Here is a 20,276-nt window from a genome sequence, read left to right as displayed (position 1 = left end):
TAGTATTGTTTAAACTTATGCCGATAAAAGGCAACAACACAGTACTGGGAAGAAGTCTCTTAGCAATTTTTAACAGGGGATGCTAGGGATCTAAACTGTACATAACTTGACCCTCTAAAGATGGGGTGGTGGCCACTAAGCTGGCTGGTTTTAAAAAACGATTGGATAAATTCACAGAGGGTAAGTGGCATTTAGGCACAATGGCTAGCTGTTGGAAGCAGCAATGTCTGAATACAGGAGAAACTCAAAAAATTAGAATATCGTGGAAAAGTTCATTTATTTCAGTAATTCAACTTAAAAGGTGAAACTACTATATGAGATAGACTCATGACATGCAAAGCGAGATACACTTCTACTTCTCAGGGGTCCAATATTGCTCTATTTGCAGTCCTTGTTTTGCTGATTTCATTTAATGTTCTAATTTTCTAAGATTGTTAATTTGGGGTTTTCATCAGCTGTAGGCCATGCTCATCACAATTATAACAAATCAAGGCTTGACATATCTCACTTTGCATGTCATGGGTCTATTTCATATATTAGTTTCACCTTTTAAGTTGAATTACTGAAATAAATGAACTTTTCCACGATATTCTAATTTTTCGAGTTTCACCTGTACAAGTTTCTGGGAATCACAAGAGGACTTCCCATGGGCAACTGGCAGGCCACTGTGGGAACAGGCCGCTAAACTAAATGGGTGACTGGCCCAATCCAGCAGGGGTCTTCTCCAGTCAGATGGGCGGGGTACAAATGATAACATCATCATCATCATCATTATTATTTGTTGTTGTTGTTGTTGTTGTTGTTTAGTCGTTTAGTCGTGTCCGCCTCTTCGTGACCCCTTGGACCAGAGCACGCCAGGCACTCCTGTCTTCCACTGCCTCCCACAGTTTGGTCAAACTCATGTTGGTAGCTTCGAAAACACTGTCCAACCATCTGGTCCTCTGTCATCCCCTTCTCCTTGTGCCCTCCATCTTTCCCAACATCAGGGTCTTTTCCAGGGAGTCTTCTTTTCTCATGAGGTGGCCAAAGTATTGGAGCCTCAGCTTCAGGATCTGTCCTTCCAGTGAGCACCCAGGGCTGATTTCCTTCAGAATGGATAGGTTTGATCTTCTTGCAGTCCATGGGACTCTCAAGAGTCTCCTCCAGCACCATAATTCAAAAGCATCAATTCTTCGGCGATTATTATTATTATTCTCTTATGTAAGCAGAGGATGTGCTCATCACTGAGCTACAGACCCTTCCAAATGTCAGAGGGGCGATTGAAGGTAACCTTGCCAGCAAACCAACACACACACACACACACACACATTCAGAGCTATACTTTGGCATCTGCCTGGAGGCAGCCACCAGCCCACCTACGTTTTGGGAAGCTTTGTCTTCTTGAGGTTCTCTTCAGCCTTCTCATCTGCCATCCCCACATGGCAGCCCAGAGCAAGCAAGGTCCTGCGGGGACAGAGCAAGGGTTCAATAAACTCTGCTGTGACCTTACAGGCCACATTCCTTTCCACCACTCATCTCAGTGAGCAACCGTGAATCAGTGAGGGCTGATTTTCAGTTTCAAGGGGAATTCAAAGGGGAAGAGACTACTGAATCAGAGTTCAATTTACCGGCAGTACCATCTGTCAAATACGAAGCTGGTATGTGTGTGTGTATAGAAAGCTGGGTTCGTGATAGGGACAGAATGATCTGTCAGCTTTTGTTCTCTCAGTTTCTCATTTTCCCAGCCTTAAATTCCATTCCCCACATTGCCATTTCTTTTCTTTTAAAAAACCACAGTCATGAAAATTCATCAGCACTCCAGTGTAAATTTCACCCGATAAACACGCTGTTATATGCAGTCTTGACTAAGGCGCACATTTTTGCAAGCCATTTTCCCGTAATGAAATGCAGTCTTGTATGTTATTTTCACCAACACCTTTGTTTTTACGCACGCTCTGATGCACACATTTTTGTAACCCAAGGGACTGCAACCTTCTACAGAGAACAGGCTTCCCACCTCTGCTCTAAGACATATTCTCTTGTGTTTTTCTCAGTTCCTCTCTGTTTCCTTTTCTGGATTCTGACACTGCCAGGACCTTTTTTCCATTGCCAACCGCATGGGTAGGCAAACTAAGGCCCGGGGGCCAGATCCAGCCCAATAGCCTTCTAAATCTGGCCTGTGGACGGTCCAGGAATCAGCGTGTTTTTACATGAGTAGAATGTGTGATTTAATTTAAAATGCATCTCTGGGTTATTTGTGGGCTGCCTGGTGTTTTTATATACAGTGGTACCTCGGGTTAAGCACTTAATTCGTTCCGGAGGTCCGTTCTTAACCTGAAACTGTTCTTAACCTGAAGCACCACTTTAGCTAATGGGGCCTCCTGCTGCTGCCACGCCACCGGAGCCCGATTTCTGTTCTTATCCTGAAACAAAGTTCTTAACCTGAAGACCACTTTAGCTAATGGGCCTCCCGCTGCCGCTGCACCGCCAGAGCACGATTTCTGTTCTCATCCTGAAGCAAAGTTCTTAACCTGAGGTACTATTTCTGGGTTAGCGGAGTCTGTAACCTGAAGCGTCTGTAACCTGAAGTGTCTGTAACCCGAGGTACCACTGTAGTAGAATGTGTCCTTTTATTTAAAATGCATCTCTGGGTTAGTGGTGGGGCACAGGAATTAGTTCAATTTCCCCCCAAAAAATATAGTCCAGCCCCCCACAAGGTCTGCGGGACAGTGGACCGGCCCCCTGCTGAAAATGTTTGCTGACCCCTGGCCTGCCGTCTTACCCTGCCCCTTGACCTACACATGTAGAATGGATACCTACCCCCCCACCCCACCCCAAAAAGCTGACCCACTTAAATTGAGCTTGCTTCTCCACTTAGGACTTTCCATCACCAACTCACTTGAGTGTCTCTCCCGACATCTGCAGGTTGTAATTGCGTTCTGGCTCGGGCAGGCTGTGGAAATCCAGCAAACACGGGTGCAAGCGCTTGTTGTCATCCCGGATCTGAAAAGGTGGCAGAATCATGGGTTGTAATTCAAGTACCCGTGTCCGAGTCCTCCCACACTTGCCACGACTAAAGGTTCAGAGGCCCAACTCAAGCTTGTTTTAGGTGAGTTGGGGGAGAAGGAAACGGCCCCTTCCCAACCTATATATTAATTGGGGGGTGGGGAACAGGAGTCCCTTCGGTGGGCACCGAACACTCACGGGGCCGTAAGTCCACCCTTGCTCGATGCGAGTCAAAGCCCAAAGTTCATGGATGTTCTCTGCCAGTTTCTCCCGAATCCGCTCAAGATGGGGGGGCAGTACAATCTGCAGAGAAGGAGAAGAGGAAAGTTAGCAGGGAGATGAGGCACAGGTGTGACTGGAATAAAAGATTGCTAACTAACTATATTTTCCCACTAGTGATGTATGGAAGTGAGAGCTGGACCATAAAGAAGGCTGATTGCCGAAGAATGGATGTTTTTGAATTATGGTGCTGGAGGAGACTCTTGAGAGTCTCGTGGACTGCAAGAAGATCAAACCTATCCATTCTGAAGGAAATCAGCCCTGAGTGCTCACTGGAAGGACAGATCCTGAAGCTGAGGCTCCAAGACTTTGGCCACCTCATGAGAAGAGAAGACTCCCTGGAAAAGACCCTGATGCTGGGAAAGATGGAGGGCACAAGAAGAAGGGGACAACAGAGGACGAGATGGATGGACAGTGTTCTCGAAGCTACCAGTATGAGCTTGACCAAACTGCGGGAGGCAGTGGAAGACAGGAGTGCCTGGCGTGTTCTGGTCCGTGGGGTCACAAAGAGTCGGACACGACTAAACGACTAAACAACAACAACTACCACCTATATAAAGGGACGCGGGTGGCACTGTGGGTTAAACAACAGAGCCTAGGGCTTGCCAATCAGAAGGTTGGTGGCTCGAATCCCCACGACGGGGTGAGCTCCCGTTGCTCGGTCCCTGATCCTACCAACTTAGCAGTTCGAAAGCACGAAGTGCAAGTAGATAAATAGGTACCACTCCAGCGGGAAGGTAAACGGTGTTTCTGTGCGCTGCTCTGGTTTGCCAGAAGCAGCTTCGTCATGCTGGCCACATGATCCGGAAGCTGTATGCCGGCTCCCTCGGCCAATAAAGCGAGATGAGTGCCGCAACCCCAGAGTCGGTCACGACTGGACCTAATGGTCAGGGGTCCGTTTACCTTTTAACTACCTATATAGCCCAGCCTTTGGCAAACCTGGCAACTGCTTGCCCCAGAAATCCCTCGGCTTTTGGGCTGGCCAAGTTCAAACTGACCCCACCACCTCCCCACACTTTGCTCTCCTGATCCTCTTTACCTGGATGGTATCCACGGGGTATGGCGTGAAGGAAGTGTGGGACAAGGACTGCGTGGGTCCCAGAAGGTTCCGGAAGCCGTTGAAGTCATGCTTATACTCCTTGATGGGCTCCACGCGCATCTTGTCACGTGGCAGGAGGGCCTCGTAGCAGGGGGCGTAGCCCGGTGGGGGCAGGAACTTGAAGTCCCCATGGCGTCCCCCCAGGAGGAACCTCACCCTGGTGGGGGGAGGGCAAAAGAGAGAGAGAGTTGGACACTGTCCCCCTTAAGGAAAGAACCTACTGTTAATTTTTTTTTAAAAAAATAAAATTTTATTTAACATAATTATTACAAAGTACAAGCAAAATACATACAAATACACACATATATTTGTCAGATAAGCACACATATATAAAAAAGAACAAAAAAGAAAAAAGGAAGAAAAGAAAAAAGAAAAAATAGGAAGATAAATTGGAAGAAAAAGAAAAATTGGAAGAATTTCTTCCAAATTTATTCTACAAATATCTCAATAATAAAATTTCATTGATTGACTTCCATCGCTTACACTGCACTTCCTATATACATTGTAAGCAAATTTGTATGTTATTCCGTATTTCCCACATACAATCTTATACAAATATTCTAATCGATAAATTTTCTAAATCTTTCATAAATCTATTCTAAACACAACCAATACCTTACACTTAATCCTTGTCTACATAAATAATCATTTAAACATTTCCATTGTTTCTGGATTATATTTTTTGGTTTTTGTCTTATCAAATCAGTCAGCTTTGCTAATTCCAAGTATTCGCATAATTTACCCAGCCATTCTTCTTTGGTTGGAATGTAATTCCCTTAAGGAAGGAACCTACTGTTTAAAGGTCTTTGCGTAGAAAAGCAGGCTAGAAATATTAGCATTGTCCCGCCTACGGACCGAACAACAGAACTCCGCCCCTGCTGCCCCGCCCCCATTCTCGCAGGCCTTGATTGGCTCAGAGCCTCACTTCAGTTTTCTGAACGGCCGTGATGGGCTCTTTGACAAAGCAACTTTCCAGGGGCCGCATGCGAGTGATGGAGGGGGCCAGAGCCAACAATTGGGTAGAACAAGGGGAAGATGTTACCGCTCCTGGTGGTTCCCTTGGCTGTTGCATTTATGGCTTTTCTCTTCAAAAATTATATTCTACACAGAAAATGAAGTAGCAATATAAACAGTACTAACTACAATCTAAGGGACGCGGGTGGCGCTGTGGGTTAAACCACAGAGACTAGGACTTGCTGATCAGAAAGTCGGCGGTTCGAATCCCCGCAACGGGGTGAGCTCCCGTTGCTCGGTCCCAGCTCCTGCCAATCTAGCAGTTCGAAAGCACATAAAAGTGCAAGTAGATAAATAGGTACCGCTCCGGCGGGAAGGTAAACGGCATTTCCGTGCGCTGCTCTGGTTAGCCAGAAGCGCCTTAGTCATGCTGGCCACATGACCCGGAAGCTGTACGCCGGTTCCCTCGGCCAGTAAAGCGAGATGAGCGCCGCAACCCCAGAGTCAGCCACGACTGGACCTAATGGTCAGGGGTCCCTTTACCTTTAACTACAATCTGCTACGATAACTAGGGGCCAGTCCAAACACTCGCTCCTCCAGCTCCTGCTACCCCCAAATTTTCTCATCTCTAGATCTAAAGCGATGTGGCTCTCCTCTTCGGATTTTCAAAGCATGGGGAACCTTCAGATTTAGGGAGGAGAAATCGTGGGATGACAGGAGTTGGAGAAGAACGCCACAGGGATGAGGGGGAAATTAAAAGGGAGGCACACAGGGTTTGCAATCTGCATCAAGGCAAGGTGCGGACGGGCCCTAAAATGAATTCTCCTCCTAACAGAATGTTGACTCGATGGGGATTATTCCTCTTCCTTAGTAGGTGAGCACAGGTCTGGGGCCTGAGCCTCATTTCTGTGCTTTGAGCTTACTTGATGCCAGCAGAAAAGCTGACCACAGGGAAGAAGAGGCCGTCCAGGTTGAAGTTCTCAAACATGCCCTGGACGGGGAAGCCATTGATGCGGAAGGAGATACTGGGCACGCTCAGATCGAGGCAGCAGCTCACCACGTCGTCCGCCCCCAAGGTGTGCTGGCCGGGGGATGTCACAGCCCGAGCCACACGGCCTGTGTCAAGGAGAGAGGAATCATCATCATCAACCTTTATTACGGTCCAGATACCCAACAAGTCATTACAAAGCAATACACAATTCATACAGCCTACCTCCAGGTTAAACAAGCATTTCGTTCAGAATATAGGGATCATTGGTTCTAGCAACCACCGATAAAAACTTGGCCACCGCTAATGTTCTAGCATTTGTCTGGTCTTCCAATAGGAACCTGACATAGTGAGCCTCTGATTTTCCCGGGAAAGGTACCAGCAAGGGTAATATCAGTTCAGCCCTGGCTTGCTCATATTTTGCACAGTGCAACAAAATATGTTTTATGGAATCGATGTCCTGAGCACACGAGCAAAGTCTGTCCTGGTAGGGAACTCCTCTCAACCTGCCATCCAACACTGCAGAAGGAAAGACGTTTAGTCTGGCTTCGGTGAAAAGAAGAGAGGAATCACAGAACAGTAGGAATCTCAACTAGATCATACAGGACAACATACAATGAATTCATAACATGCGGGCGATGTTGACATTTCCATTCCACCTTAAGAAACAGGCATGAGATTGTTGCGTGTCACATGTCTGTTCACATTCCAGCACAGCTTGCTGGGAACTTCCGTTTGTGTATAGCTTTTGTTGTTCTCTCCGAGACGACATGAGAGAGACGACATGTTTCTTTGTTCTGATTTATGTTTAATAAATCTGTAGCTGTAAGCATGACTTCATACGCCTCACGCCTACTTCTGTGTGCGCAGAACATTCTGCTGATTGTGTGCCCTGGCTTTTGAAGTCCGGGTCGCTGATTTATGTCGGAGCACGGGCCGATGGAAGGAGATGTCCGAGCTGGACTTGCCAGCTGGCCTCCAGGCCTCTCTGCATGTCGACAACAAGCCTTCAGCCCAAGACTCCTCTTCACGTTGAACCCCAATGATTTACTGGAATTAATGAGGACTAGTATCCTCCTGCTACGTTTTACCCTCTTGGCCGTGTAATATTGCTCCTAAGACAAACCACAGAAGCTCGTCCTTTCCTTGACAACCATCTGCACCTTCTATGATATACGATATACGATATCTTTATTGTCATTGTCCCATGCAGAACAATGAAACTGAAAAACTACATAAAACTACATAAAACATTCAAACCCCCCTAAAAACTCTGAAACCCCATTTTAAACTATACTATACTATAGAGACCCCTTATGCTGCGTTTAGAACCAGAATTTCATCTGTGTAGAAACTGTTTCTCAGACGGCTAGTCCTGGCCTTTATAACCCTATACCTTCTTCCAGAAGGAAGAAGCTGAAAGAGATCATTTCCAGGGTGCGTACTCTCCTGCACTATCTTTGCAGCTTTCTTATGGCACCTGGAAGCATAGATTTGATCTAAGGTGGGAAGAGTGCACCCAATTATTCTCTCTGCAGTCTTTACAACCCTGGATAGCACCATTTTTTCCCCTGGCCGTGCAGCTCCCAAACCACACACAGAGACCATAAGTTAATACACTCTCAACAGTACAATGGTAAAATGCCATCAACAGGTCCTTTGAGAGATTGTTTTTCCGGAGGATTCTCAGAAAATATAACCTCTGCTGTGCTCTCTTCATCAGGTCTTTACTGTTTTCTCCCCAGTAAGGTCATCTCTCAACTCCATTCCCAGAAATCGAAACACCGAGACCTGTTCCACACACTTCCCCTCAATAATAAGTGGCTGAATATGAGAAGCTCCCCTCACTATTCGTGTGCCGCTACCAACTTACGAGTGCTGCAGTGCAAGAGATTCTTTATTGTGCTTACATTCCACCTTCCTCCAAGGAGCTCATGGTGGCACACGTCGTCCTTCTCACCATTTTTCACCCTCACAACAACCTTGTGAGGTAGGTTAGGGTGAGAGAGGGTGCCGGATGGACCAAGGTCATCCAGGGATCTCCATGGCTGAGTGGCGGTTTGAACCCCGGTCGCTCAGGTCCTAATATGGCACTCTAACCACAGCACCATCCAGGATTAAAAAATGGACCACGTAGAGAGAGGTGAATAGACCTCTGTGCATGCAAACACCCAGAGTCCATCTAAGCAGGGCTGTGTGTCTTTTCTGAACCTATTTTTAAAACATTTAAGATCAGTGGATCTATATTTCTGGCCAGGATTATGGGTTAGTTGAATGTTATTATTGGTAATGGCATTACTCAATGATATAATTATTAATTGTTATTGGTTACTTGAGCAGATGGGGCGATGTGGAATAGGTGGGGGTTGTCTGCTTAGATTTGTTCTGTGTTATGTGTGTGTATTTTTCAATTATTTTGGTGACTGCATTCTACGTGTTCTCATTTGCTTTTTGTTGTTGTTGTAATGTTTGGTAATATTTATGAGATTTTCTAGATGATAAATAAGCTCCCTGCTGAAATTTAAGAGGCCCTTTCTAGTTCTTTAAAGCACACCTAATTCCTTCCCTCTTTCCTCTCGAGCCTCCCTCTTTCAATTACTGTGTTGCTTTAATGGGATTGTTTTCTTGCATATTTTAATTACGGGTGTTTATATTTCAGCGTTTTAATGGGACTGCTTTGCCGCTAATTATAACCGTGTGTTTTAATTATGGGTGTTTATATTTTAATTGCTCGGCTTTTATACTTGCAAACCGTACTTAGAAGCCCATCTTGACAATAGTAATGACATCTGGAAGACCACCTCCTCCCCTATAAACCCTCCCGGGTGTTAAGACCAGCAGAGGGAACCTGTTTGGTAGTTCCACCTCCCTCTGAGTTTTAGGGGGTATAGCCTAGGGACAGGGCCTTCTCTGTGGCAGCCCCTAAGTTGTGGAACTCCCCACAGAGGCACAAGTGGCATGTCTGCTGTACAGCTTTCGGCAAATGCCAAAGACACACCTCTTTATCCTGGCCGTTTACACCTGAGACATCTGTTCTCAGGATCCACACTATTCTTGTGACTGTACTCCATTTTAACTGTTTTATATTTTATATCGTTGTGATTTGCCATGGGACCTGCTGGTGAAGGGCAGGTGACAAATATAATAATAGTTATACAGCGGTACCTCCGGTTAAGTACTTAATTTGTTCCGGAGGTCCGTACTTAACCTGAAACTGTTCTTAACCTGAAGCACCACTTTAGCTAATGGGGCCTCCTGCTGCTGCTGCCGCCGCGCCACCAGAGCCCAATTTCTGTTCTCATCCTGAAGCAAAGTTCTTAACCTGAAGCACTATTTCTGGGTTAGCGGAGTGTGTAACCTGAAGCATATGTAACCTGAAGCGTATGTAACCCAAGGTACCACTGTAGTAATAAATAACAGCAAAAACATTTCCTCCCGTTGCCTTAGATCAGGGTTTCCCAGACTTGGGTCTCCAGCTGTTTTTGAACTACAACTCCCATGATCCCTAGCTAGCAGGACCAGTGATCGAGAAAGATGGGAATTGTAGATCAAAAACAGCTGGAGACCCAAGTTTAGGAAACTCTGCCTTAGATGCCACAACAACAACAACAACAACAGCAATTTATTTCCATGCCTCCCATCTAACTGGGTTGCCCCAGCACTACTGGGCAGCTTCCAATAATTATAAAACCACAGTAAAAGCATCAAACATTAAAAACTTCCCCAGTACGGACTGCCTCTATTTGTCTTCTAAATGCCAGGTAGTCGTTTATTTCCTTGACACCTGAAGCCTGAATGGTGTGTGCAAGGTGTGTGAGCCGCCCCACGCAGGTGCCCTACCTGACCACAGGTGCAGGCCGTCGAAGCCAAAGGAGTAGAGGTCGTCCCCGACGCCGTTGCCTCCCCAACCTTCCCCGCCTCCGGGGTAAGGGCTGTATCCTTCTGCCATGGCCCAGCCCACCCGCAAATGGGTGGCCTGAGAGGTCACGAAGGGTTCCACGTAATCCACGATCATCTCGTAGTACCACTTCTTGTACTGGGTGGAGCCATCGTGCGTGCCCAGGAAGATGTTGGGGCGCATGCTGTTTAAGAGGGAGGAAGAGCAGGGGAATGAGGAGGGAGAGTGAAGAAAGGAGGGAGAAGAAGGAAAGACCACCCAGACCCAAAGGGAAGAGAAAACCAAAGGACGTGATGGTGATTTGGGGGGTCTCCCTGATGGCCTTCCTCTGAGTTTAAATTCTTTGATCCCAGTTGAATTCCAAGATCCTAGGTTAAGGGTAAAGGTAAAGGGACCCCTGACCATTAGGTCCAGTCATGGATGACTCTGGGGTTGCGGCGCTCATCTCGCTCTATAGGCTCTATTTGTCCGCAGACAGCTTCCGGGCCATGTGGCCAGCAGGACTAAGCCGCTTCTGGCGAACCAGAGCAGCGCACGGAAACGTCGTTTACCTTCCCGCCGCAGCGGTACCTATTTATCTACTTGCACTTTGACGTGCTTTAGAACTGGTAGGTGTGCAAGAGCTGGGACCGAGCAACGGGAGCTCACTCCGTCGCGGGGATTTGAACCGCCGACCTTCTGATCGGCCAGTCTTAGGCTCTGTGGTTTAGACCACAGCGTCACCCGCGTTTCTTAGATCCTAGGTTACGATAAACTAAAAATTAAAGTTCCGTAAGGCAGATTCTCTGCCAAGGGAAGCTTGATCCTGCTATAACAAACTGGCTGAAGTTACACAATTTCTCTTATATGCACCATTTATTATGAAACATTTGCTATAGTGTCCAAGACAGATTATGCAGAAGGGCAAGGGATCTGAAGCTCTGCTGCCCCCGCATCTTGGGAAATCTTATTCCACTGCCCCTCTAGCTTCTGAGGGCGATGTCGAACTGACTCAAAACTCAAAACAGGTCCCCTGAAATCATTGGCCTTGATTTACTTAAGTACACTGATTTCAGTGGGTCTACTCCATAATAGGGACGTGGGTGGCGATGGGTTAAACCACAGAGCTTAGGACTTGCCGATCAAAAGGCCGGTGGTTCGAATCCCCACGACGGGGTGAGCTCCCATTGCTCGGTCCCTGCTCCTGCCCACCTAGCAGTTCGAAAGCACGTCAAAGTGCAAGTAGATAAATAGGTACTGCTCCGGCGGGAAGGTAAACGGCGTTTCCGTGCGCTGCTCTGGTTCGCCAGAAGCGGCTTAGTCATGCTGGCCACATGACCCGGAAGCTGTACGCCGGCTCCCTCGGCCAATAAAGCGAGATGAGCGCCACAACCCCAGAGTCGGCCACGACTGGACCTAATGGTCAGGGGTCCCTTTTTACTCCGTAATATGGCTAACAGTGGATATCATCCTGATATTTCAGCAATCGTTGTCTGCACACCTTTGGAACTGATAAGGACTAGAAACGTAAAGGAAAGTCTAGTTACGTTTCCAAATTTGCATTCTGTGCTGATACCCAAACCTCACCCCAGAATAATTGGGACATATGTGATGCCACATTAAAACGAGTAAAGCACCAACCTGGTGACGTAGTTGATGAGCTTTGTCTGCAAGAGTAGGTCCCTTCCCGGGAGCAAGTTTTCAGTGATGAGGTTTTGGTTAGAGCGGACGGCCACACCGTTGCAGACACACAGAGAGCAGAGGACATCCAGGACCTGCCAAGGGGGCGCCAAAATTTATTTATTTCATAAAACTTACATACTGCTTGATTGTAAAAAACAAATCCAAAACCCTCAAAGTGGCTTACAAACAATTAAAACAATGGAATTATCAGCAAAACAAAAACACCACAGTTAAAAACAACTATTTAAAACATTCAAACAAATAATTAACATTGATGATAAGTGTAGTGAGTATGGGTTGCTCGTACGTAAGTTGCCGTCTCTCCTGGCTATGTTGCCTTGTTTAAACCTTTCGGTCTGGACAGCCCTTCACTTTGTGGCTGCCTCAGTCGCTAGCAGAATCCGTCAGTGGGCGTTTCTTAAACCTTTTCCAACATAAAAGCTGTTTGACGCCAAGTCTCCTCCTACTCTCCCTGCGCGGAAGCCTTCTGCGCAGGGAGGGCGTGGGTAGCGGAGGACCCGTGCTCTCCCCGCTGGTGTCCGGCGAAGAGTCCTGGAGCCCTCTCGCCGATTCCCCCATCTGCCCCCCTTTATCCCTGGTGTTGCGCTTATTTGCTTCCCCATCTGCTGAGCTGCCTCTCTCCCTGCTGGGCCCTTCTCCAGCATCATTTGAGAGCCTCCCCTCCGCCTCTAGCTCCGATGTCAGTTCCCTGACAATAAGGAAAAAACCAGATTAATGAGCCAGGCTCATCCATTTCAATGGGTCTACTCTGAATAGGAGTTAACACTGGACACGATCCAAGTGTGCTACATGTGCCTGCTAGAATTCCTGATCTATGATTACAGTCATGGGATTTTTGTCTATCACATGACAGTGTATGTTTTGACTCCATAGAGTGGGAAGTGACGGAGACAGGATGTTTGTGTTACTGTGTTCCACGAAGTGGGACTATTGTCCTTTGTTCTTTTTCTCTTTGCTGTCTGATGCCAGAGAGAGAGGGAACCATGTTGCAGTGCTCTGTGTGTGTTTATATGTAAATAAAGTAGATTAGCCAAAATGCTGAGTTGCTGAGGTCTGTTCCGCATGATGCGCAAACTCTGCGGATCCCTACGTGTGCCGGTGTCTTTTGGCATCGGTTGCTGTGATGTTCAGGCTGAAGAAAGCTTTTGAAGCTCCCGAACAAAAGACCAGGAGGGAGAGAACATGCCAGTCGGGTATGTGTCTCTGCCAGGGTCCTACTTGAGTGTAGGTTGAACTCCTGACAGTGCCCTTCCCCTGGCCTGTGCCCAACATGTTGCAGAGAAAAAAGCTTTCTGCCAACTGACACTTGTCTGCGAGAAGAGGAGTCAGTGGCGCATGTGTGGCTCGACTTACCTTGTGGTTGCGCCCATGTTTGTCCAAGAGCGAAATGATGGACTTGATGTGGTTCTCCTGGATGATGTTCAGAACTTCAGGGCTTTCAATGAGCACGCAGTATAAAACCTCCAAGATGCCTGCCAGATAAGACCAGGATGGGACAAAGAGAGAGTGAGAGAGAGAGAGAGAGAGAGAGCGCACATACACGTTATCCCCACAACAACCCTGTAAGGTAGGCTAGACTGGGAGTGAGTGACTCCTCAAAGGTCACCCAGGGAGCTTCATGGCCAAGTGGGGATGTGAACCTTGGTCTCCGGTCCTAGTCCAACACTCTGGCCATTACACCACACTGGCCCCCAAGCTAATGGATAATGGTTTATTCCCCATAATTTTAGGGGAATTTTAGGGGAACTATAGCTATACACAAGACTAAATTGCTTTCAACACTGGGTTATGTTTCCTCTCCAACCATTTCTTTGTTTTAACATAGATAGATAGATAGATAGATAGATGATAGATGAGATGATAGATAGATAGATAGATAGATAGATAGATAGATAGATAGATGAGATAGATAGATAGATAGATAGATAGATAGATAGATAGATAGATGATAGATAGATAGATGATAGATAGATAGATAGATGAGACAGATAGATGAGATAGATAGATGAGATAGATAGATAGATAGATAGATGATAGATAGATAGATAGATAGATAGATAGATAGATAGATAGACAGACAGATACTAGCCTTCCTCAGCCTGCAGTTTGGGATTACAAAAGTTTAGGACTACAACTCCCATCATCCCTGCCAACTGCCTGGGGATGATGGGTATTGTAGTCCAAAACTTCAATAGTACTCGGGTGGCTTGAAGAAGATCACAGTATAGGGCAGCCCCGACCACCCCATCTGCTCACCAGAGGAGGCCTCCAGTCGATCCAACTTGCTGACCAGCCAGTCCAGGTTGTTGGAGAAAAGGGCGCAGTTGGCCCGGTTCCCACGGATCAGTGAAGCTGCGTGGAGGGACACCAAGGCAAAGGGCGTGCATGTTACTACCCGGCTAGTTACCACCACAACATTATTGTCAGGCAATTTAATTTTGCAACCGCGAGATCAGACCAAAGGGCTATTATCTCGTCCAGCATTGGGTCCTCACAATGGATAACCAGAAGCCCACAAGCAGACATGATGGATGGAGTAGCCTTCTCTCACTCACTCACAATCCTTTTACTTTAAATTATGGTTTAAAAGTGACACGCAAACCTTCCCCATCTGTATGATACCTTTCCATCAGGGTTATATCAATTTAAATAGTCATGCCTTGCCCCAGAGAATCCTGGGAACAGGGGATTCTTTAGGCTGCCAAGAGTTGTTAGGAGACCACCCCACTATTCCCCTTACAGAGCTCCAGTTCCCAGAGTGGTTTAATGGTCCATCCCATTTCTTAAGTGACTGGTTCCTTAAGAAAAGGGATGAACCATTAAACCACTCTGGAAACTGATGATCTTTAAAGGGAATAGTGGGGAATAGTGTAAAGGGAATAATCTCCTAACAACTCAGCACCCTTAACAAACCACACTTCCCAGGATTCTCTGGGAGCAAGGTATGACTGTTTAAAGTGGTATAAAAGGTAAAGGTAAAGGGACCCCTGACCATTAGGTCCAGTCGTGGCCGACTCTGGGGTTGCGGTGCAAATCTCGCTTTACTGGCCGTGGGAGCCGGCGTCCAGCTTAGTCATGTGGCCAGCATGACTAAGCCGCTTCTGGCAAACCAAAGCAGCACATGGAAACACCATTTACCTTCCCGCTGGAGTGGTACCTATTTATCTACTTGCACTTTGACGTGCTTTCGAACTGCTGGGTTGGCAGGAGCAGGGACCGAGCAACGGGAGCTCACCCCATTGCGGGGATTCGAACCGCCGACCTTCTGATCGGCAAGCCCTAGGCTCTGTGGTTTAACCCACAGCGCCACCCGTGTCCCTTTTAAAGTGGTATAACACTGATTAAAATGTATAATGCAGATGGGACACAAGGATGCACATTCTTAGAAAGTCTTCAGGGGCTGCAGATCTCATAAATTCAGGGGCCGGGAACGGTTGCTTGCGAAATCTGCAACCGAATCCAGACCGAATCAGAACTGGAAATCGATGCTGACGCCCTTCCCAAAACTTCGCTAGCCACGCGAGAGTGCCCTGCAAGCTCCAGATCTGTTCTACATCAACATGGGCCCAGGTAGCTCTCATCTCAGAGCTCTGCCCTTGGTCTTCATACCGAGAAGCTCATACAGCAGGTTCACAATCTCCTTCCAGGACTCAGCGGCATCCTCGCCAGCGTATTCAGCAAAGTGTGCGGCAGTGCTGTACACATTGAGGCGGTCGATGCAGTTCAGAACAAGCGTAATCATGCCCTGCAAAGGAAGCAGAATACAGTGGTGCCTCGCAAGATGAAATTAATTCGTTCGCGAGTTTTGTCGTCCTGCGGTTTTTTCCGTCTTGCGAAGCACGGTGTCGGGAAAGTTTTGGAAAAGCTTCAAAAATCACCAAAATCTTAAAAAACCTCAAAAAAGGCTACCACACCGCGTTCTATGAGTTGCTCCTCGAAGTCAAGTCGCAACTGTATTAACGGTGTTAAGAAAAAGGAAACGAAATTGCAAGACGTTTCCGTCTTGCGAAGCAAGCCCATAGGGAAAATCGTCTTGCGAAGCAGCTCAAAAAACAAAAAACCCTTTCGTCTAGCGAGTTTTTTGTCTTGCGAGGTACCACTGTAGTAATAATAATAATAATAATAATAATAATAATAATATTTATACCCCACCCATCTGACTGGGTCTCCCCAGCCACTCAACCAAATGTCAAAAACAATACAGCGTCAGACATTAAAAACTTCCCTAAACAGGGCCGCCTTCAGGTGTCTTTTAAAAGTAAAGTAGTTGTTTATTGCCTTGACATCTGCTGGGAGGGCGTTCCACAGGGCAGGCCCCACTACCGAGAAGGCCCTCTGCCTGGTTCCCTGTAACCTCACTTCTCGCAGCGAGGGAACCGCCAGAAGGCCCTCGGCGCTGGATCTCAGCGTCCAGGCAGAACGATGGAGGTGGAGACGCTCCTTCAGGTATACAGGACCGAGGCCGTTTAGGCCTTTAAAGGTCAGCACCAACACTTTGAATTGTGCTCGGAAATGTACTGGGAGCCAATGAAGAACTTTCAGGACCAAAGTGCCCTCAGGAGCCGGAGTCCTACCTTAGCAAGCCCCACAACCCCCTGCTGTCTTCACCAGAGGTGGAGAAGCTGTGAGCCTCTCCAAATGCTTTTGGGAGTACAGCTTCCATCATCCCTATTGGCCATGCTGGCGGGGCTGCTGGGAACTGGGAATCCAACATATTGAGGGCACCGGTTCAGCAATGGCATCAACCAGGCCACCCTCCCAGGCTGAGCCCCCGATTGCTCACCTCCTCCTGGAAGAGGTTCTGTCTGTTTTTGAGGGAACGAAGCTTGGTCTGCTTCTCCTCATGTTGCAGCTCTTCTTCAGGGTGCTGGAAGTAGTTGATCAGATCCTGCAAGCTGAGAATCATCCCATCGATGGGAAGAGTCACTGGGGTTCCCGACTTGACCTTTCCGCTCAGTGTGTCCAGGCCCCTGGGGAAGGAAGAAGAAGAAGAGTTTGGATTTGATATCCCGCTTTATCACTACCCTAAGGAGTCTCAAAGCGGCTAACATTCTCCTTTCCCTTCCTCCCCCACAACAAACACTCTGTGAGGTGAGTGGGGCTGAGAGACTTCAGAGAAGTGTGACTGGCCCAAGGTCACCCAGCAGCTGCATGTGGAGGAGAAGGGAATCGAACCCGGTTCACCAGATTACGAGTCCACCGCTCTTAACCACTACACCACACTGGAACAGCCAGAGCTGAGATTAGCATTGGATATGGATGGCACAGAGAAGGAGGAATCACACCCCTAAGATGGCCGCAAGTTAATATATTTACTTTGTGGAATGCTCCCCTTAGCGCCATACCTCTTCCGCTTCGGGTCTTGAAACAGGGCAAGCTGCTAGACCTCATGGCCGCTTAATCAAAGAGGGGAACGGCGGGATAGAAATTCAATAAATAAACCCAGCACCGCAGCTCCTCCTGTTACTAGGCGCTGCTTCTCTTCCCGCCAAACTGACCTCTCTCTTCCCTCCTGTGAACATAGCTGTCAACGTTTCCCTTTTTTAAAAGGGAAATTCCCTTATTCCGAATAGGATTCCTCGCAAGAAAAGGGAAAAGTTGACAGCCATGCCTATGAGCAGTTCGGTTTTGTTTTGCATTGCGATGAATTACTCTTAGTCTTGCACATCCATTGGAATGCTTGCTAACATTCCGTGGCACCACAATGGATCAGCCAATGGGGATGGCAGAGGGGAGCATGCAACCACAAAAAAGGTGACAGGCAGGCAGGTGACAGGCAGGCACAGAACACAACTCAAGCAGTCGATTTCTTGGTTTCCACGGGAGCAGAATCTGCCCGGCACCTACTTGATGAACTGGTTGTAAAGGCCAGAAGTGCTGTAGATCATCCGGGCGGCTTGCGACTCTTCGCGCTGGCAGCGGGTCAGGGAGAGAGCATCGTCCATGTGACCCTCCTGGTGCAAGATGGCCTGTAGGGTGAGCAAAGAAAGCAGGTATATATGGTGGACGCTCAGAGGATTCTCGAACCAGAGATTCTTCACAGGGGGGCCTAGGAAACTTTACTCTCTGCGCCACTATGACAGCTTGCCAGCAGAGGGCGCTGTGCTGCGGTGCCACTGCCACAGATAGCCAGAGGGTGGTGCTGCAGCAACCAATTCAAAAGAGACCAGCTGACACGGGGAGCCAATCAGCTTCCACCTGGCCCTATAAAGCTGCGGACTCAGGCCGGGCTCTCCAGTCTGAGGAACTTGCGTGTTTTAGATGCTGAATGGGCACCTTATGGGCTCAACCTCCCCTGCGTGACTCCTTGACTCAGGGCCACCAGCCCTGATGGAAAGCAAGGGAGGCCAGCCGGTTAAGCCTCACCTTTCTCTTGAGCAGCCCCAAGCGGAGAGCCTTGGCATCAGCCGCCGCGTACGTCACCCAGAGGCCGCTGTCAACATGTTGCACGAAACACATGGACTCTCCGTACTTGATCTCAGGGGCTCCCATCCCCTCCACGTCTCGCTTCGGAGCCACATCCAGCTTTTCCTAGAAGGGCAAGGGGGAGAACAGAGGGCGCCATGCGCTCAGAGGGACAGCAGGGGCACACTGAGGCCACAGGCTGGCGAAAGGGCTGTCCTACAATGTTTATTTTATTCAAAAGCAAACCAATAAGGCAAAACATCAGCACATGTATGCCATAGGAGCAATCTTTACATTCAGACATATATTTTTGGGCTTTTCTACTAAAGATTATATATGTGTGTGTGTGTGTATGTGTGTGTGTGTAACACCCTATTTACCATACAGTGGTACCTCTGGTTACGTACTTAATTCGTTCCGGAGGTCCATTCTTAACCTGAAACTGTTCTTAACCTGAAGCAGCACTTTAGCTAATGGGGCCTCCTGCTGCTGCCGCATTGCTGTCGTGCGATTTCTGTTCTCATCCTGAAGCAAAGTTCTTAACCCAAGGTACTATTTCTGGATTAGCGGAGTCTGTAACCTGAAGCGTATGTAGTCTGTAACCTGAAGTCTGTACAGGAGTCTGTAACCTGAAGCGTGTGTAACCCGAGGTACCACTGTACATCCATGTTTTCCCAGACATTTTGCCAATTCTGAGAAAAATCTGCCCGAAATGAATGAATGTTCAGTTCTGCTGTTCAGTTGGACCTGATTATTCATTTTTAGAATATCTTGCTGTTGCTAAAGGTGCGTGGCTGCTCCTGCTTACAAGATTCTCTCCATTTCAATGCCACTTTCAACATTTACTATTTTTAAATGGCTGTAACCCATCCAGGGACCTTACAGTGAAGGGCAGGTGAGAAAAAGAATTAGTAGTAGTTGTAGTAGTAGTAGTAAATAATAACCGAAAATTCACACAGGCGCCATTTTCAAGCCCATTTCCTGGCTGTGTCCAGGAAAATCCAGACACACGGCAGTTCTATCTTATGTGTATTTTGCCTTGAGACAGTGGTTTAGAGGGATAAATCAACGGTCATAACATCAATAGTCATAGTAACTCTGTTTGCCCTCGTTGGCCGTTTGCCTCTGAATCCCAGCTTCCGTGGAATCACAAGTGGAGAGAGCTCTATTGCACTTAGGCTTCCCACTAGGGCATCTGATTGGCCAGTGAGAGAACAGGATATTGGATAAGATGGGCCTTTGGTCCAGCACGGCTCTTCTTGGGTACTTATATTCTTAAGGGCAGAGCACCTTGCTGGAGGAGACTCTTGAGAGTCCCATGGACTGCAAGAAGATCAGACCTCTCCATTCTGAAGGAAATCAGCCCTGACCTGAGTGCTCACTGGAAGGACAGATTGTGAAGCTGAGGCTCCAATACTTTGCCCACCTCGTGAGAAGAGAAGACTCCCTGGAAAAGACCCTGATGCTGGGAAAGGTGGAGGGCACAAGGAGAAGGGGACGACAGAGGGTGAGATGGTTGGACAGTGTTCTTGAAGCTACCAGCATGAGTTTGACCAAACTGCAGGAGACAGTGGAAGACAGGAGTGCCTGGCGTGCTCTGGTCCAGGGAGTCACGAAGAGTCGGACACAACTAAACAACAAGGACTGTCCCGTTTCCGACGAGGGCAATAATGGGGGACTCCTCTCACCTTAGAGATCCGGAAGCAGAAAGCCGTGGCTTTGGTGTGAGCTTTCTCAGCGTCGACCACAACCAGCCCCTTCTCGTCGGTCTGCGCCAGGTAGCGGCCCGTGGTCACGTGGCGGACGCGGAAGGGCTGCCCCCACTTCATGTGGCTGCCGCTCCAGCTGTTGTGGTGGAAGAAATACTGTATGTTCCCTCTCAGGCAACTAGGGCACATCAGGGGTAGCCAGTGTGCTGCCCTTCAGATGCTGTTGGACTCTAACTCCCATCAGCCCCTGCAGCCAGCAAGGCCAATAGGTAGGGA

The 20,276-nt window shown here is 47.9% G+C and overlaps 1 protein-coding gene across 12 annotated transcripts in view; it reads right to left on the bottom strand.

Annotated features, from left to right (window-relative positions):
- RYR1 (ryanodine receptor 1) overlaps nt 1-20,276 on the bottom strand; it is a 204,767-nt gene that overhangs the window by 131,418 nt on the left and 53,073 nt on the right. For all 12 annotated transcript variants that reach the window (XM_081018547.1, XM_081018554.1, XM_081018555.1 and 9 more), the window contains 14 exons: nt 19,980-20,136; nt 18,253-18,417; nt 17,734-17,855; nt 16,670-16,856; nt 15,496-15,631; nt 14,143-14,238; nt 13,240-13,358; nt 11,824-11,957; nt 10,146-10,387; nt 6,241-6,433; nt 4,304-4,520; nt 3,184-3,288; nt 2,879-2,982; nt 1,360-1,443 (listed from right to left, as the gene is read on the bottom strand). In XM_081018547.1, the coding sequence (XP_080874673.1) occupies nt 1,360-1,443; nt 2,879-2,982; nt 3,184-3,288; nt 4,304-4,520; nt 6,241-6,433; nt 10,146-10,387; nt 11,824-11,957; nt 13,240-13,358; nt 14,143-14,238; nt 15,496-15,631; nt 16,670-16,856; nt 17,734-17,855; nt 18,253-18,417; nt 19,980-20,136 (2,061 nt within the window). The remainder of the gene's footprint in view (nt 1-1,359; nt 1,444-2,878; nt 2,983-3,183; nt 3,289-4,303; nt 4,521-6,240; nt 6,434-10,145; nt 10,388-11,823; nt 11,958-13,239; nt 13,359-14,142; nt 14,239-15,495; nt 15,632-16,669; nt 16,857-17,733; nt 17,856-18,252; nt 18,418-19,979; nt 20,137-20,276) is intronic.

The sequence above is a fragment of the Podarcis pityusensis genome (assembly GCF_964106645.2).
Source record: "Podarcis pityusensis genome assembly, chromosome: 8".
NCBI lineage: Eukaryota > Metazoa > Chordata > Lepidosauria > Squamata > Lacertidae > Podarcis > Podarcis pityusensis.
This window is presented reverse-complemented; position numbering and strand designations above follow the sequence as displayed.